The following is a 13,273-nucleotide window of genomic DNA, read 5'->3' as shown; positions in this document are numbered from 1 at the left end:
GCCGTGTTGGAAAACGCATAGTCGAGAGTAGTGTTGGAAAAGGGTATGTAATCACTGTTCTAACTGCCCATCAGGCGGCGCCACTGTGCTCTGTATTACTGCATTATTGTTTTTTTTTTTATCAAGTCGCAAGAAATTACGCTATCCCCCCAAAAAAACCGCGTATTCCGAGTGTTTATGTTTCGTTTCCCTAGTGCATATCGTAGTTATATAGTCTAAGTCGCTCCCGCATCCACGTCCGTTTGCTGAACACGCGTTTTCCGCCGCCCCCGCACTGTTCCCGTTTTATTTGTTTTCGACCCCTGGCCGCGTCTTCTTTGATTTCCCCCAAAAGAGGTGCAGCCGCGACACCAGAGACTGAGAAAAGTGAAACGCCATCGGCGCAATTATCGATTTGAAGCCGTGCGGCCAGAGTCCTGCTTCCGGCTGCAAACTGAGGCCCCCGGGATAATGGAAGTCTCCTCCGATCCGTACGAGCAGAAGCTGTACCAGATGTTCCGCAGCTGCGAGTCCCAGTGCGGCCTGCTCGACGAGACCTCCCTCCTGAAGCTCTGCTCGCTGCTGGAGCTCCGGGATCAGGGAGCTGCTCTCATCGCCAGCCTGGGCAGTAGCCACCAGCTGGGCGTGTCCTTTGCCCAGTTCAAGGAGGCGCTCCTGAACTTCCTCGGCTCGGAGTTTGACGGTGGTGCGGCCCCCTCGGGCTTGAAGGGTAAGGATTGCCAATTGGGCAGGGTTTGATTGGTGGTATAGGACTGGGATGAAAGGTTCTAAGTTGGAATCCTTATTGATTGCTAATCTGTGGGTTTCTCTAAGGAGTTACTCTTTGGCTGGAAGAGCTGGTCTAGAATCTTCTAGCTTCCAGCATAGAAAATAGTCTAAAGCCTGTATAAATAATATATTTTATTAGAATTATTCCATAAAATAACTTTGTCTGCCAGTTTGTTCCATTCCAAGCCCTCTCTCTTAGCTTTAAAGGATCTAGACAAGATGGTTTTTAGTCCTAATTATTTTTATTGTATTCCTTGTAGAGTTAAGAGCCAAGATCCTAAAGGAATGAATGTATTACCACTAGAATATATCTTCCAATAAACCTTTTATAAACCATAAAAGTCTACCATTTTTGCCAGAAATCCCCACTTCCATCTTTGGAACCTTCTAGGCAGATTGAGAATATCCTTTTCAGGGATGTCCTTATCAGCTAGTTGGCAGATTAGCGCCTCGGCAGCTGCCGCTTGTAAAAGTCTAGAGTAATTGCCAATTTTTTTACGACCAACTACGTTCGCCTACCTGATCCGCGACCTCCTTGTCCCAGGTGGCTGGTGGCGGTTATCAGGTAGCGCCTAGTCCTTCTTAAATACTCAGCCCATTCCGCTCCTCGGCTCAGTCTCTATTGAAATGGGAACGCGTTTGTATTACCGTAAGGCGGATCGCCTCTTCACCGATCCTCTCATCGAGAAGTTGTCAGCCCGCTTCGGTACTCCACTCAGAATCCTCGCCGGTTGCGTTAGCTCGCTACTAATTCTGTGCCTTAATCTTGCAGAGCGCTCGCTGGTGATCACCGATGAGCCACTGACCACCACCTACATCGAGAGTCCGCCAGAGTCGTCCGACCGCGAAGTATCCCCAAAATTGATTGTGGGCACAAAGAAGTACGGACGCCGGTCCAGGCCGCATCAGGGTATCTATGAGCTGTCCGTCACGGATTCGGATAACACGGACGAAGACCAGCACCAGAAGCAGCGGAGTCTCAACGGCAACGATGAACTGGCAACCCAGGTGAGGGCTGGCGCTGAAGTCACGTACGAGAAGACTATAAACGTGCAGACATATTTTTAATCAAAAATAAGATAATTTAACAAAAATCTACCATTTCCCGATCCATAACAGGTGCAACGCTCTTCCTCGCAGACCGATCTTCCTGGCAGCCGACGGCTACGGACGCTCCACACGAGTGGCAGCAAGCTGAAGCGTTGCGCCTCCCTCCCAGCCCGTCGGAACCTCCAATCCAAGATGCACCACACGGCCACGGGAGCAGCGCCATCGCCGACGGCCACCGCCAAGCTGAAACAGTTGTCGATCCAGAGCCAGAACCAGCACAGCAGCAGTGTCGAGTCGCTGGGTAAGTTATCGGCGCGAAATCGAGTCCAGAACCCGGCTCCCCCCATCCCAGATCCGTAACCCATCCTCCCTAGCCCTCAAATATGCCCAGCCCGGCCACTCTTATTGTTAGCCCAATATGCCAAAAGATTTAAGCAATTTGAACTAAAAAGTAAGCAAAAAAATCACTCGTTTGGTAAACACTGCAGGCCACCACCTGGCCGCCACCTCCGCACCGTCGTCCGAGCACCGGAGAGGCTACCACGGCGGCAGCTGGCCCTGTTTCAAAGGTTTGTGCGCTCCCAGAGCATTCTCAAAAGCTATCCCACCCCCTCCAATCATTTGGTATCTAATCGCACCCTATGTAGTCGCACCCTTGAACCTTATAATCACATACTCCAACATCCTCCGGACATCCTCCAATATATCCTCGATAAGGATCAGATCCTGTCGAAGCTTGTATAGAACTCTTCCCCGATGGGAAGTGCCTGTTGTGGATAATTTTTAGCCAAACTGCAAACAGTCGGCGCATTAAACCATCTACTATCCAACTACCCACACCCTGCTCCACTCCCAGTTCCCCAACCACATGGTATCTTGGGCTATATGTGTATATATAACTGCTTGTTCGATCGTATCTGTTCCGAATTCATTGAGTATTCCGATGCCTTGCAGACACCGTGTCGCCGCAGCAGCTGGAGATGATCAGCGTGCACAGCATCACCGAGGCCTGGGACCTGGCCAGCATCGTGAACGGCCGGAACCTGCTTCACATCCTGGGATTCGATGAGGAGGAGGAGGTCAACTTGCAGCTCCTGGCCAAGGCGCTGGAGGAGGAAATCAGGGGCGTCGATCACGATCAGGAGCAGGCGAACTTGCTGCGAGCGTTGGCTGCCCTCCAGGCCACCGAGTTGGGCAACTACCGGCTGGCCTATCGCCAGCAGCACGAGGAGAACCTGAAGCTGCGGGCCGACAACAAGGCGGCGAACCAGCGGGTGGCTCTCCTGGCCGTGGAGGTGGACGAGCGACATGCCTCCTTGGAGGAGGGCTCCAAGCAGCAGATCCAGCAGCTGGAACAGCGCCACGCCAGCATGGTGAGGGAACTGACGCTGCGCATGAGCAACGACCGAGACCACTGGACCAGCATGACGGCGAAGCTGGAGGCGCAGCTCAAGGCCCTCGAGCAGGAGGAGATCCGGCTGAAGACGGAACTCGAACTGGTGCGGAATGAGAACTCGGAACTGGAAACGGAGCAGCAGAAGGCTCACGTCCAGCTCACCGAACTGCTCGAGCAGAATATCAAGCTCAACCAGGAACTGGCCAACCGTCCCGGCAGTGGCAGCCTCAGCCACAGTTCACTTAGTCCTAGGAAGCAGAGCAGCAGCGACGACAAGGAGGAGGAGATGCTGCAGATGATGGAGAAGTTGGCCGCGCTCCAAATGGAGAACGCCCAACTGCGCGACAAGACTGACGAACTGACCATCGAAATAGAGAGCCTGAATGTGGAGCTCACCCGCTCGAAGGGCAAGGGCAAAAAGCTGGACAAGCCGGAGAAGCTGGAGGACCAAGAGGCGGCTGCCACGGCTACCAAGAGGCGGGGCGATTCGCCGAGCAAGACCCATCTCACGGAGGAGAGTCCGCGGATGGGCAAGCAGCGCAAGTGCACCGAGGGTGAGCAAAGCGATGCGAGCAACAGCGGCGACTGGCTGGCCTTGAACTCCGAGCTGAAGCGCAGTCAGAGCCAGGACGAGGAGCTGACCAATCTGAGGCAACGGGTGGCTGATCTTGAAAAGGAACTGAAGGAGGCGAAGGAGGGAAGGTCCCTCAGTCCTGAGAGCCGGTCGAAAGACCTGGAAGCCAGCTTGGAGCAGATGCAGCGGGCCTACGAGGACTGCGAGGACTACTGGCAGTCGAAGCTCAGCGACGAGCGCCAGATGTTTGAGAAGGAGCGCCAGATCTACGAGGACGAGCAGCAGGAGAGCGACAAGAAGTTCACCGAGCTGATGGAGAAGGTGCGCGAGTACGAGGAGCAGTTCAGCAAAGATGGCCGGCTCTCGCCCATCGACGAGAGGGACATGCTGGAGCAGCAGTACGTGGAGCTGGAGGCGGAAGCCGCCCAGCTGCGCACCAACTCCATGCGGATGCTCGAGGAGAAGGCGCAGGAGATCGGCTCGTTGCAACTGGAAATCGAGGATCTGCGGCAGCGACTGGGCGAGAGTGTGGAGATTCTCACGGGCGCCTGCGAACTCACCCCAGAGGCGGTGGCCCAAATGAGCGCCGAGGCGGGCAAGAGCCCGGCCAGCTCGCCCATCAGCTACCTCTGGCTGCAGAGCACCATCCAGGAGCCTGTGAAGTCCTTTGTGGCAGGCAGCGGCGATGACGCGGATGGTGCTGCCAGTGCCATCAACCTCCTGGGCGGCTCTCCATCGCACAAGGCGGCTAGCCGGTGAGTATGCGAAGCCTATCTGTGTGTCCTTGGTGTGTACATCCCAATGAATCTCACTGAATGTCCTTTACATGTCCTGTACATTGTTTTTGTTTGTAATCCGCACCTCATTTCTAACTTAGTATGTACTATGTTTAGTTTGTAAGTTTATGTCTATGTGCCTGTCCAATGAGTATTTTTAAAATCATTTTTTAGGAGAAAAAATTAAATACATTTAATAAAAAATAAACACATTTTTTTCGAAATTTTATTTTATTATTTTCGGATTTATTTTTGAAATTGTTGCACAAAAGTTCACTCCCTGCACCCCATTCCTAGAACTTAGGATGAATTTCTGGTTTTTGTTTGTTTTTTTTCCTCATATCCTTTTCATCCCAGTATCCTTAAAGACATCCTTAACTTTATCTATGACTTCCCTTGTTCGAACAGAAACAACCTCACCACCTCGGAGACCTCCATCTTCAGCACCACCCCCTTCGACAGCTCACCCTCTGGCCCGTCGCCCACTAATAGCGGCACCAACGTATCCTCTTCCGCTAATCCCGGATCCTCCGGCCCCGCTCCCATCAGCAAACCCAAACGGCCACAGAGTCCACAGCAAGTGCAATCGGAGGGCGAGATCGCAGACTGCGAGACCTCGTCGACGGCCTCCAACAAGAGCTTCGACACCCACAGCGTGGTGTCCACCAGCAAAACTTCTTGCCTTAGCCACGAAAAGTGCAGCAGTCCCTCGGTCCTCAAGGAGGAGCTGAAGCGCCTCAAGTTCTTCGAGCTGTCGCTCAAGGAGCAGATCAAGGACTTGAGCCTGCAACGCGACGGTTTGGTCATGGAACTGCAGCAGTTGCAGGAGGCGCGACCCGTATTAGAGAAGGCCTATGCGGTGAGTTGGACACGACACTCTATTTCCCATAAATACTAATCTTTTGGGCATTTCTTTCCAGCGAACAACGCATCCAACGCTTCAGCAGCGGCTGAACCAACTGGAGCTGCGAAATCGCCATCTGCAGAATGTCATCAAGCAGCAGCAGCAGTATACCGAGTCCCTGATGCAGCGTAGGTCTCCGACTCACCTACCGATAGCTTCTCTATAATCTGATTTATCTTCCAGAATCCTGGCGGCAGCATCAAGTGGATCTCAATGAGCTACACGGCCGTATTGAAGCCCAGAGTGTTATGCTGGCCGAGCAAACACAGCGCCTGCAGAGCGCCGATATCCTAGTGAAGGACCTGTACGTGGAGAACTCGCACCTGACGGCCACGGTGCAGCGACTGGAACAGCAGCGGGCGAGGGTGAATCTGATCCACCAGCAGCAGCAGGTGCAGCAGGTTCAACAGCAGCAGCAACAACGCCTGGGCCTGCCAGGCATGCCTTAATGAAAATAACAATAGAAACTAAATGATAACCTGAGGAGGAGGTGCTCAGCATCGGGTGGACAGACATCGAAAATCAATACAACTGTGCAACTGCAACCGATATCGTTATGAATGTTAGAAATATTTACAAAAAAAACACTCGGTAGTCTAAGCTTGCAACAAACTCAACAGAGTACCCGTGCGTTGCGTCTTCGTGTATGAATGTGAATCAATGTTGTTTTGGCACGAGAGCACCGCATCAATAACTAATGTGACTTCAAAACCTAACTTTAACTTTAATATTAAATCACCACCACCCACGCGCAAAGATGAACAATCCACACTAGTGTAGCAATTTAAATGACACACTGACTAGTAATCGATTTGAGCGAAGAAACTAACTATATTTACACGATCGTACATACTCGTTTGAACATATATACGTATATGAAAGAGTCCCAATTATAATATATACTATATACTAATAGGTGTCTCAATGCAATGTTGACCTTACTACAATAATTCACCACTGAAATAGTTAACGTATATTAATTATATTAGATCAAGACAGTATTTTAAATTTGTTATGCGTCTGAGTAGGCGAGCACGTTTATCAATGTTTACCACGTGCCCACAAATCAAATGCATCGGAATTGTTGTTAATTTTATTGGTAGAAAAAAAAAATGATTATAAACAAAAAAATATGATGATAAAAAAAAAGAAATTTGAAACGATCTATGATATTGACATATATTATGTAACGACAAAAGACCTGTAAAGCTGTAATCATACACTCGTATCTATGTATTTATACTGCGATTTAAGTTAGCCAATACTCCTCAATTGCTTTTGCAAACTCTACCCTTTTTGTTAAACATTTTCCCGCCCGACTAACTTGCTCCCAATTTATACAATTAATGAACAAATTATTTAGTTATTTAACTCTCGGTTCGCATTACTGTGTGATCATCTGTGCTTAATACTTTCGATCAAAATAGAAACTTACTTTTTAAAAGTATAAAGAAAATTTAAAAAAAAAACCAAATATACATTTATTTAAAAAAAAACTCAATAAAAACATTTATATTGCCTTTTGAATATTGGATTGGTTGTTTTTTGTTTTATTATTATTTTCAAAGACATTTAGGTTTTATTTTTAGTTCGTAAATTTTTACTTAAAGAAACAAATTAAAATAGTTTAAAATTAAAAATTGCGATTAGTTTTTTAATGATATCTTAATTTCTTTGGCTTAATATATTTTCTAGTTTATTTAAAAGGAATTAAAAGACCTTGTGTTTTCCCATTTCAAATATATTTTGGCGGGAGTGTGTTTTTACCGTTACAAATTTGAAAAATAACGGTGTAAAAGTTTCGAAAGTGTCTTGCATTCTAAGGATTCCTTAACAATTCTCTTTTTATTGCGCTTATTAAGAGTTGGAAGATAATAAAACATGATTAAATATAGAGGATTGAAAGGATAAAAACGATTTAAATCGGATTTAAGGCAATTTTTAGTGTGACCAAATTTATGGCATTGCCGTCCGTTGATAAAAAATCGAACCTGAACGAACCAGATTCGACTGGCCTCAGTTTCAATCAATGTTCCACCTCTAGTGCCTGGCGAACTAAAATGTTTTGTGTTTTGTTAGTTTTTGGTGTAATACTGAATTTTGTGAATTTATCGAGTGGTGAGTGCAAGTTTCAATCAAGCTACATTATGGGAAAGCTGAAAATAAAGAAGTACTGCCCTGCATTTGGGGCCTACGCCTGTGTTTGTGGGGAGCGTTTGGTGCAAGTGCATGTGACTGTGTGCGTGGGTGTGTGTATGCGGTTTGTTTTGTTATTCGATGCGCAAAATGGCATAATATAATTAAATTAACAATTTGTGTGAGCGAATGCTGTAACCGGGGCCCTTGAATAACGCTCCACCAAAGGCTGATAAAAATCACTAATTGGATTTCCATTCAAACGAAAAAAAAAATGTCATGGCCGCCAGTTTTCCAAGAAATGTTAAGGACACCTTTTACAAAATGCTTAAGAACTATAAATATTTGTTTTTCTTTATAAAATAGTTGGAGTTAATATGAAACTGCCTTGTAAACTAGCAGTAGTGATAATCTAAAGTATTTCAGAGTGTCCTGTACTCCTTCTAAGCAGCAACAGGCTTCTCCTTGGCTTCTAATTGGAAGTAGCCTTCAAAGAATAAGCCTTTTAATTACCATATAATACTATATAGAGACTAAAGCATAAAAGTTTTGTAATTTTATCTGGAATTATGTTTATCGGTACCTGTGAGTTTGATTTTGTTCTATAATTGTTTGGAATACAGGGGAGTGCCTAAAGGGGGTTTATTTTTATTTTTTTATTTAGTTTTTAGCTATGTAAACAATAAAAAACTATGTACCTTTTGTAACTATTTTGTAAGATAACTAAAAATATGGTTTTTAATCCCTTTTTGAATTATATTTCTAAGACGCTTCTGAGAAAAGTTGTTTACATTGAAAACGAGTTGTTAACAGTGCTGTTATTACTTGTGCATCTATGTTATTTAACAGAAACAGAATGTTATAAAAAACTTAGCATACTTTTCAGCTGATCTTGGAACTTATGTACATGTAAAAAACATGTTACTCCCTTAGCTGCAACTTTACCTTGACATCCTGTTGCGTTCGCAGACCTATCCCAGTCTCAAAAGTGAGGCTCTGCAATGTGGTGACAGGCAGGATCCTGAAACTCCTTAGGATGGCGGCCAGGAGCACCTTCATCTCGAGGATGGCAAACTTCTGGCCGATGCAGCTCCTCTTCCCGGCGCTGAAAGGCACAAACCCGAACCGATGGCGATTCGTAGTGTTTTCCGTTAAAAAGCGATCTGGTTGGAATGATTCGGGATCTGGAAAGTGACGCGGATCCCTCATAATGTCATAGATGTGCAGGTTGATCTGGGTGTTTCGGGGCATGATTAGTCCGTTCACCACACACTCCTCCGTCACTTTTCGTCCGATGACGGGAATCGAGGGCAGCATCCTCAGGGACTCCTTGATAACGCATTCCAGGTAGAACAGTTCGTTGAACTGGAGCATAGAGGCCTCGTCGTGGTCCTGGGGAAGATGTAGGACCTCCTCGAAGCAGCGCTCTTGGACATCCTCGCGCAAGGCCAGCATCAGCAGGCTGAAGATGAGGCAGGTGGAGGTGGTGTCGTACGCAGCGAACATGAAGGTGTTGACCTCGTCGCAGATCCCCTGATGATCGATCTGGCCCTCTGCCTCAGCAGCCAACAGAGTGTCCAGCATCGCATATCGCTGCCTCTTCCCAACATCGTCCTTGTGCTGGAAGAGCTTTCGCCTCTCCTCTATTATGCGGCTGGAGAAGTCGAGTGCTGTCTTCAGATTGTCAACGTGCTTCCGATAGTCGCCGAAGAGATAAAAATATACGATATTATACATCAGGGGATTGGCGATACGCTGCAGCATGACCTCCTCCAAGGCATGGATCGATTGGCGGTATTGGAATCCCTCCTCTATATCGTCGAGCTTGATGCCTAGAACGGTTTCTGAAATAATTTAAGATATTTTAAGATTTAATAATCCTATAATCATATACCTGACTTGACTAGTTGTATAAGAATTTTATAAATTAAATTTTCTAGGATTTGTGATTACAATTTCATAAATATATTAATGTAGTTTTTGTTTCCTAAGTTACTTATTCCATTTGAGATTGTATATGATATTAGAATACTAAACACTGCCAGTCATGGTGATATTTTATTTATGACGATTAAAGTGCACAAATAATGCCTGTTTCTGAACTCTCGGAAAGCTTCCAGTCATGCTTATTTTGAGGTTTTTTTTGGGTTGTTTAAACTAAGTTGCTTGTACTAACTTATGACCCTCTACTTACCACACATATTGTTTAAAGTAAACTGTGGAATAAGCTGATTTAACACTAGTTCCTCTCCAGGATTTTGATGCAGAATTTTCACGAGTTTTTTGCACTCCTCCCTAGAATTTATTACTATTTTAATATTGTCTTTAAAGTTTAAGTTAAAAACTTACTTGAATATATTCAAAAAAGACTGCAAAACACTTAAGTGGAAAGCAGGAGTCAAAGTTTTCCTTCTAGAGTGCCATTTCTGGTCTGAATTCGAGGCAAATGTTATGAATTAATTGGAATCCTTTTATTTACAAACCCACCTGTGCTTGTTAGCAGACCTTCGCCCAACAATGGCTTCAGTAGATCATATATCACATTTTTTGTGATTAGCTTGGAACTCTGGAATACTTCTTCAGCGTCTTCGGCCCGGACTATATTGTACATTGGAGTTCCGAAGAAGTACCAGAGATAACTTCTTCCCTTGGCTTGCAGAGCAGCATCCCTCATGAATTTAAACACAGAAGCTTCAAAGTTTTATATTTAAGTAGTTAAAAAATAAAGTTTTTTGATTTCTATTACCCGGGGTAAAGTCCAAGAGATCAAAGTTGTTGCCAAAGGGAGTTTTCGAGGGAGGTATGTAGATCCTGCTCTCCAAAGGACTGCCATCCAAGGCTCTTACTCTTTTGCACAGGCACAGGATGAAATACTTTTTGTTTAAATAACTCCAAAGTTTGTAAAGAATTATAAGGACTAATGGAAGACTGATCAGGATCTTCATAATCATTTCAGAGACAATCGTAGAAGAGTCTATTCAGATTAGATTCAGATCTTCCAATGGCTGAGATGAATAAAACCCCATAAAGGTAATACAATTTTTTATAATTTATGCAGAATAGGCCTCTAGATTCTAGTTCATTTATTCATTCTACTTGATCAATGAAATAAATAAATTACGATTCAGGGAATCACCTTTAAAAAGTTATGTTAGTTACTGACTTAGTTACACTGAAAGATATTTGTTTTAGAAGAATTATTTTATTAATTTGTACAGATTTGGTAAACAGCTTTTAGGACACATTGTTTTCTAGTAATGACTAGCTAGGAACTAGGAACTAGCTTCCCTCTTCACTAATTTCACTTTGATGTTCTCCTGGGTTCGCAAAACGATTCCATTCTCAAACGTGAGATCCTCCAACTGGGTGGCTGGCAGCAGCCTGAAGTTCCTGAGGACGGCGGCCAGGAGCACCTTCATTTCCAGAATGGCGAACTTCTGTCCAATGCAGTTCCTCTGTCCGGCGCTGAACGGCACGAATGCGAAGGGATGCCGGTTCACGGTGTTCTCGGGAAGGAACCTCTCCGGCTGGTACTGATTCGGCTTGGGGAAGTGACGCGGATCCCTCATGATGTCGTATATGTGGAGACTGATCTGCGTGTCCTTCGGCATCACCATGCCGTTGACCACACACTCCTCCACGCACTGGCGGCCAATGAAGGGCACAGAGGGGAACATCCTCAGGGACTCCTTGATGGCACACTCCAAGTAGACCAGTTCGTTGTACTGGAACACCGTAGTCTCGTCGCTATCCTCGGGAAGATTCTGGACCTCCTCGTAGCAGCGCGTCTGCACGTCCTCGTGGAGGGCCAGCATCAGCAGGGTGAAGATGAGGCAGGTGGAGGTGGTGTCGTATCCCTCGAACATGAAGGTGTTGACCTCGTCGCAGATGCCCTCATGGTCTATCTGGCCCTCGGCCTCGGCCGCCAGCAAGGTGTCCAGCATCGCATACCGCTGCTTCTTGCCAAACTCGTCCACATGGCCCAGTTGCTTCTGCTTGAAGAGCTCTCTCTTGCGCTGGATAATCCCGGAAGCGAAGTCATGGACTATCCGGAGGTTGTGCTCGTGCTTCCGATAGTCTCCGTTCAGGAAGAAGTACCAGTTGTAGTACATGAGCGGATTGCAGACGCGTTGGATCAGAATTTCCTCAATGGCATGGATGGCTTTCCGGTAGCCATTGCCCTCCGACATGTCGTCCAGCTTGACTCCCAAGGCGGTTTCTGGAAAAAAAGAGGAAGTTAGATTGAAGTTCCATCAAGGAGGTAGTCCTACTCACCACAGATATTGTTCAATGTAAACTGTGGAATGACTTGGTTAAGATCCAGTTCGCCATCTAGATTTTCATTCAAAACTTTGATGAACTTATTGCACTCCTCCCTGTTATATATAATTATAATTAAATTGTAAAGATTTAAAACTTCCTACTCACTTGAAAATAGCCAAGAAAGACTGCAGAACATTGAAGTGGAAAGCCGGAGTCAAGGCCTTCCTCCTGGAGTGCCATTTCTGGTCTATAGACACCAGCTCACAAATAATTAGAAACAAATATAATCAACTGACTCACCTGTGCTAATCAGAAGGCCGTCCCCCAGGAACGGTCTAATCAGCTCGTAAACCACATTCTTCGTAATCAGCTTGGTGCTCTGGAATATCTCCTCAGCCTCCTCGGCGCGAACCACATTGTACATGGGTGCGAATAGGAAATACCACAGATAATTCCTGCCCTTGGCCTTGGCCGTGGATTCCCTCACAAAATTAAACACACTAGCTGCGAATCAAATTCATAAATTCCAATCTATTAATCCAATCTACAAAAAATTCAAATACCCACCAGGTGTAAAGTTGAGAATGTCCAGATTGTTGCCGAAAATGGTCTTACCGGGCATTACGGCCACTTTGCTTTCGAGGGGACTGCCATCCTCGGTCCGTACTCTTCTGGATAGGGAAAGGATGAAGTAGGATTCGTTTAGTTTCTTGAGTAGCAGCCAAAGGACTACTAGTAGAGCGGGTGTTCCCAGCAAGGCGATCCACATTTTGCGCGTACTCCCTCCAAAGCGAACCGTTCTAGAGCGGATTTTGCAGTTCACTGGGCTACCATATAGCTTTCGGATCAAGTCGCATGCCGATAATCACAATCAACAATTGTGTATACTAAGTACAATGCTAACAAATGATGGAACAGCTTTTCGTTATCAGCATGCTGTACGGTCGATTGAGTCCCAATTATATTCGGTTCCCCCACCCTACTATGTCGAATTTTTAGCTTTGTTTTAGCGTTTCTGATGTAGAGCGTCTAAGGCCTAAGGCCTGGAGAGCCATAGGGTATCGAATTGTCTATCATTTGCACCTATTTGTGGGCTTGATTAATCTACTTAGCCTTAAAGGCGATTATAAATGCACCAAAGGTCAGTGAGTCCGGTGTTATGCACTCTATTTGCTTGCAATTAAGCAGAACCAAGTCTTAGAAGCGTAATAAAGCAGAACTTTTACCAGAAAACTATCATTCCAATAGGCTTCTTTTTGTTTATTATCAGTAATTGATTGCTAGAGTGGTTAGAGAAGCATCTGAGGCAGTTCAGCGATCATATAATTTGTCCCCATATGGCCATTCCAGATTAATGGCCATTTCTCGGCATCGTCGTACACAGATTTCCTCCCAGGCATATTTTC

General features: G+C 45.8%; 4 protein-coding genes across 7 annotated transcripts in view; 2 read left to right on the top strand and 2 right to left on the bottom strand.

Annotated features, from left to right (window-relative positions):
- The first annotated feature begins 36 nt into the window (after positions 1-36).
- Positions 37-6,919, top strand: LOC6498326 (blastoderm-specific protein 25D). 3 transcript variants are annotated; one of them, XM_032451411.2, is made up of 8 exons: positions 37-709; positions 1,541-1,776; positions 1,888-2,119; positions 2,307-2,387; positions 2,773-4,543; positions 4,973-5,423; positions 5,485-5,596; positions 5,652-6,919. In XM_032451411.2, the coding sequence occupies exons 1-8, from the start codon at positions 451-453 to the stop codon at positions 5,915-5,917; spliced, it is 3,408 nt and encodes a 1,135-aa protein (XP_032307302.1). In that variant the 5' UTR covers positions 37-450; the 3' UTR covers positions 5,918-6,919. The 3 variants fall into 3 exon arrangements, with proteins under 3 accessions (XP_032307302.1, XP_001962549.1, XP_032307303.1); XM_001962513.4 differs by lacking the exon at positions 2,307-2,387; XM_032451412.2 differs by lacking the exons at positions 37-709; positions 2,307-2,387 and adding an exon at positions 1,369-1,474.
- Positions 6,920-7,464: 545 nt separating this feature from the next.
- The window catches only part of LOC6498327 (bone morphogenetic protein receptor type-1B), a 48,782-nt gene continuing 42,973 nt past the window's right edge, over positions 7,465-13,273 (top strand). The window contains exon 1 of one of the 2 annotated variants that reach the window (XM_044716516.1): positions 7,465-7,586. In XM_044716516.1, the coding sequence (XP_044572451.1) occupies positions 7,529-7,586 (58 nt within the window). In that variant the 5' untranslated portion in view covers positions 7,465-7,528. The remainder of the gene's footprint in view (positions 7,587-13,273) is intronic. The other variant, XM_001962516.4, reaches the window with a different exon arrangement.
- LOC6497211 (probable cytochrome P450 4ac2) lies at positions 8,139-10,585 on the bottom strand. Its single transcript, XM_001962514.4, has 5 exons — positions 10,351-10,585; positions 10,092-10,295; positions 9,954-10,035; positions 9,799-9,899; positions 8,139-9,448 (listed from the first exon to the last, which is right to left on the bottom strand). Exons 1-5 carry the CDS (start codon positions 10,553-10,555, stop codon positions 8,526-8,528), a joined length of 1,515 nt encoding a protein of 504 aa, XP_001962550.1. The 5' UTR covers positions 10,556-10,585; the 3' UTR covers positions 8,139-8,525.
- LOC6497210 (probable cytochrome P450 4ac1) lies at positions 10,787-12,736 on the bottom strand. Its single transcript, XM_001962515.4, has 5 exons — positions 12,435-12,736; positions 12,168-12,371; positions 12,033-12,114; positions 11,880-11,980; positions 10,787-11,823 (listed from the first exon to the last, which is right to left on the bottom strand). The coding sequence occupies exons 1-5, from the start codon at positions 12,634-12,636 to the stop codon at positions 10,877-10,879; spliced, it is 1,536 nt and encodes a 511-aa protein (XP_001962551.1). The 5' UTR covers positions 12,637-12,736; the 3' UTR covers positions 10,787-10,876.

This window comes from Drosophila ananassae, chromosome 3R, assembly GCF_017639315.1.
Source record: "Drosophila ananassae strain 14024-0371.13 chromosome 3R, ASM1763931v2, whole genome shotgun sequence".
Lineage (NCBI taxonomy): Eukaryota > Metazoa > Arthropoda > Insecta > Diptera > Drosophilidae > Drosophila > Drosophila ananassae.
This window is presented reverse-complemented; position numbering and strand designations above follow the sequence as displayed.